Source organism: Actinia tenebrosa, unplaced genomic scaffold (genome assembly GCF_029948245.1).
Source record: "Actinia tenebrosa isolate PJP-AT-01 unplaced genomic scaffold, QUT_ActTen_1.0 PGA_scaffold3__52_contigs__length_22856419, whole genome shotgun sequence".
In the NCBI taxonomy this organism is placed as follows: Eukaryota; Metazoa; Cnidaria; class Anthozoa; order Actiniaria; family Actiniidae; genus Actinia; species Actinia tenebrosa.
In genome coordinates, this window is record NW_028292580.1 from 14,578,216 (window position 1) to 14,582,390 (window position 4,175).

General features: G+C 39.4%; 1 protein-coding gene across 1 annotated transcript; it reads left to right on the forward strand.

The window, feature by feature from the left end:
• The first annotated feature begins 780 nt into the window (after positions 1-780).
• LOC116298086 (uncharacterized) lies at positions 781-3,740 on the forward strand. Its single transcript, XM_031706449.1, has 4 exons — positions 781-903; positions 1,475-1,613; positions 2,143-2,363; positions 2,760-3,740. Exons 1-4 carry the CDS (start codon positions 846-848, stop codon positions 3,278-3,280), a joined length of 939 nt encoding a protein of 312 aa, XP_031562309.1. The 5' UTR covers positions 781-845; the 3' UTR covers positions 3,281-3,740.
• Positions 3,741-4,175: the final 435 nt, after the last annotated feature.

Consider the following 4,175-nt stretch of genomic DNA (forward strand, 5'->3'; position numbering starts at 1 on the left):
ACTTGCTTGCTGTGCTGTGTGGAGTTATAAAGCACTTGGGGATTGGCAGAACACCCGAGAAGTGTCGAGAAACACTCCGCTACGCCTCGTGCTTCTCCTAACATTTCTTTCGTGTCCTACCTATCCCCGCGTGCTTTATAACTACACACAGCACGCTTTTTATTTCTTCATTAATGAAAGCTACACCATTCTTTGTGGTACGTGTAGTATTAAAAGTAGGATCATGGCTAACAATCTCTGTTGCTGTTTTCTGTTGAGCTATGTTTTGTGCTCTATGCCTTACAGACTCGCCGTTCAACAATGTCACAAGCTTAGGCTGCGCATGCGTTCATAATATATGGCAGAGGAGGGCAGGTGAAATTGAGGTGGGATCGGGAAAATTTTGGTAGGAAAAAGGGGGGGATGGACAAATTTTTATCAGAAAAATGGGGGGGTGCACAATTGTTGGAAGAAGCTACAAGCCTTGCTTAGGGGGGATCGTATTTTTTTGCATGACTTTAAGGGGGGGGTGTTAAGAATTATTCTGGACATTTCAAATTTTCACCTGACCCCCCCCCCCCCCCCCTGCCATACATTATGAACATAGCCTTATCACATTTGCAGGCAAGACATCGTATTAATGGCAAGATCCATTTTATTCATAACATCCTTATTAGAAACAATATCTTTTCCTTCACAAAATGAATGAAAGGTGTGTGTCACCGCATCAAGCTGGCGACCAAATTGCTTTCAAATGCAAATGCTTCAATGCTTCAACGCTTTGAAATATTAAACATCGATCCCAACTTTATTCTTCATAGGCGCTGTTGGTTTGCGATAGAATATACTGCAGATTTAAGCTAATAATGCTTGCTGGAATTGTTTTGGGTCTCTTTGCTGGGCTGTTTTGCACATGCAGGACTGGTAAGTAGCGACTTTATTAAGGTTTCAAAGCAAGATTGATGGAACTTTGATTTGATGAACATCTTGTTAGTTCACGAGGGCGGCTTCTTTGATAAGATGATCATTTGACGCAAATTCGGCTGATGTTAGAAAATCATTCTAACTAAGTAAGTAATCGATAAAGTGGCTTTAGCAAAGTTCTAAAGCTAAAGACGGATCCGGATATGCATCTTAAATTTTTTATCAAATTTTTCTTGTCATTAAGAATAATAGAATTTCATTATAGAACAACAATGAGACGGATGGAGCAATTATGAAACCGGTGCTTTGAAACTAGGCTAGCCTTATGCGATTATTCATCACACATTGATATGATATGAGATTATATTTCGTTTAAAAAAATTATCATTTTCGAGGATTGTTTAGTTGAGTTTAATTGTTTGAGAGTTTTTTTGAATCGCATCTGCTGATATATCTTGTTGTGGCTAAATCCTTTTGTAAGACTTGGAGTTAAAAAAGAAATGATTCTGAAACGAATTGCGCGAAACAATCATAGCACACTAATATCTTAAATATTTCGTATTGTTTTAAGGAGAGTCCATCAAATGCTACTCCTATTTCTGCTCCAACCACACTACAACACCCCACCCAACATGTGCACCTCCAAAAGTCATCACATGCCAAATGGAACATAACTCTCTCATCCCTCCAGATCGGTGTATGATACAGAGGTACGTTCTGGTCTGTGTCACGCTGTTATTATTATATAACATTTGAATTGCGTTACCTCAAAGTCACGCTCTTTGCGACTCTTATCCGCTCTTGCAAACGAAATAAACAAATCGTTGAAAATACTTTATGTAGGTAGGTTACGTCTTATGACACGTGACACTATTACGTGAATGCCCTTGGCGCTCCATGTTATCTTGTGGTATTGCAATGAATATTTCAAATTATTTTGTCTTGATTCAGTGGCCAAAGGATTTCTGCTGGATAAATCTCACGTAAGAAGGAGCCATCAATTTTAGGGCCATGAGAAGGGAAAAATGCATAGAAGAATGAGATTAATCTGTTTTGCGGTTGAACATAAGTTCACCCACACCGACCATATTGGTTAACCTTACAACAAATCTACGAGAAAAGATACGCTCAGCTGTCAATCAAAACAAATATCTAAACTTGCACTAAGGGTGGGGAGGTTCATAGGATGTTTTACTAAACTCAATTTAATCATTTTTGCTTTGGTATTTGAATTCACAGAGTGATAGGAGAGCCAGGATCGAGTTTAGGAATTCAATCATCGGTACATCACGAGATCCGCGGATGCGCAAATCATTTGGAATGCAGAATGTCTCGCTTGTGTGAGGAGGCTAAGAACCATGGGAACATAAAACAATGTCAAACAACATGCTGTGAAGGAGATTTGTGTAACAGAGAAGGGCCCGTTGCGAGACAAGTCGTGGAACCCGAGGGACCAAAGGGTAAGATATTGAATCCTTTATTTTTTTGTCAAAACTAACTCATAGATCAGACTCTGAAAGAATCGAACCTCTGGGCTGATTAAATTTAGGACATGGCTTACTCACAGATCAAACTAGTATAGAACCTCTGGGCTGATCAAAGTCAGGGCACGGCTAACTCACAGATCAAACACTGAACCTAGGCTGATCAAAAATCGAATTGGAATTTATTGTTTTAGGTTTTACAGAGGAAAAAAACCCGCATCTTATTATTTTATTTGTGCACTTGATCGCCTCATGCTATTTCCCTTTCGCTTTTCTTAGCATGGCTTTGTGTGTATTTTAATCTCCTACCTCGAGTTTGCGCAGTAAGAAATGATGGTTCTGGGTACGAAACTGTGATTTTTTTCCACCTAGGTTCTGATCTGTATTGTTACGCCTGCTCCAACGTCACCGAACCAGGCCAGGTTCCTGGCATCAATTGTTCTCATCCAATTAGACAACGATGTGGAATTGACCCGCTGACCGGCCACCCCCAAGATCGCTGTCTCACCATAGTCATGTCAAGAAAACTACAGAGGCCAATGGGGAAAGTGCTCTATCAAGAAATAAGAAACTGTAGTTCTACCCACTATTGTAGCCATAGTTTCTGTTCTGAAGCTAATCGAACAGGAACTCTCACCACATGCAAGGCAGACTGTTGCACCAGTAACATGTGTAATAAGGAAGGAATATTAATACCAAATATGGCGTCAACTGTCAGGCCGATAACCGCTGTAACAGAGGACCAAGGAGACAAGTTAGCAAGAGAAGGAATTCCACCATCTTTTCCTCCGACGAAAGAAGCCAAGCCTACTGGAGCCTCTCCTGAACAGTCCTGCTTCAAGCTGAAAACTCTTCTGGGAATCTTTGCTGCTATGTGTATGTTGCTGGGGTGATCACTCGAAGCGTAGTAATCACGAATTTGAAAACTTTTGATAAGATTGGGATACCTGTGGTTTTGGGTTCTTGGACGAACTAGTACTGTTGTTGGACAATCCTTAGATTGGCTGGATCTGACTATAGTTGGGTTAATTGTTTATTAGTTTAGAATATTCACTCGTGTATCTACTTAAAGTTTCAAAACACAATCGTAACAGAATAAGTAGTAATGTAACCCAGAACTTATTAGGCGGCTAGTGGATATGCCCTCTCACGTAGTGAGTGCATTCATCCGCCATTACCTACGCCATGTTCAGTACTGATACTAAGAACTGCATCAGCCTTTTTATCTGTTATTTAATATTAAATTGTCGGAGGAATGTAGTCATGTATATCGACTCAATCGATAGTATTTACAGCTTGTAATGCTTCACTTCAATAAAACATGCGTGCGCATCGATACGTTACTGGTAAAAATGAAGTCCAAGTTTCTTAGATAATTAAAAAAATATATTTCATTTAGAAAAATGTTCACGCTCGAGTTTTTTAGTGTAAATGAGAAACGAGTTGCTGCATGTTATTAGATGACGGGTTGCATCGAGTTGCATGATATGACACTGGTGACATGTTAAACGATAAGCATTTCGCACGTAGTAGTCTTCTATTTTGGAATGAGTTCTAGAAAAGCTTAGTTTCATTTTCCACCATTTCTCGATTGCTAATTGAATACTATACAAATAGTTTAAAGTGTCTTTCCTTGGCACAGAACACGAACGGCTTTCTTCTTGGCACACAAAAATTTCAACTGTCGGGCACGGAAAACGATTTTTAATTATTTCAAAATGTTATCGGCTTTTTAGAGAAAATTGAAACGTTTCTCTTCAGTTTGATAGATCTCAATTTAACTCGTTT

Excerpts from the sequence above, each read along its gene's own strand:
- LOC116298086 (XM_031706449.1), top strand. The coding sequence starts at position 846 with ATGCTTGCTGGAATTGTTTTGGGTCTCTTTGCTGGGCTGTTTTGCACA. Across the intron at positions 1,614-2,142 it reads GATCGGTGTATGATACAGAG|AGTGATAGGAGAGCCAGGAT; the intron begins GTACGTTCTGGT and ends TTGAATTCACAG. Across the intron at positions 2,364-2,759 it reads GGAACCCGAGGGACCAAAGG|GTTCTGATCTGTATTGTTAC; the intron begins GTAAGATATTGA and ends TTTTCCACCTAG.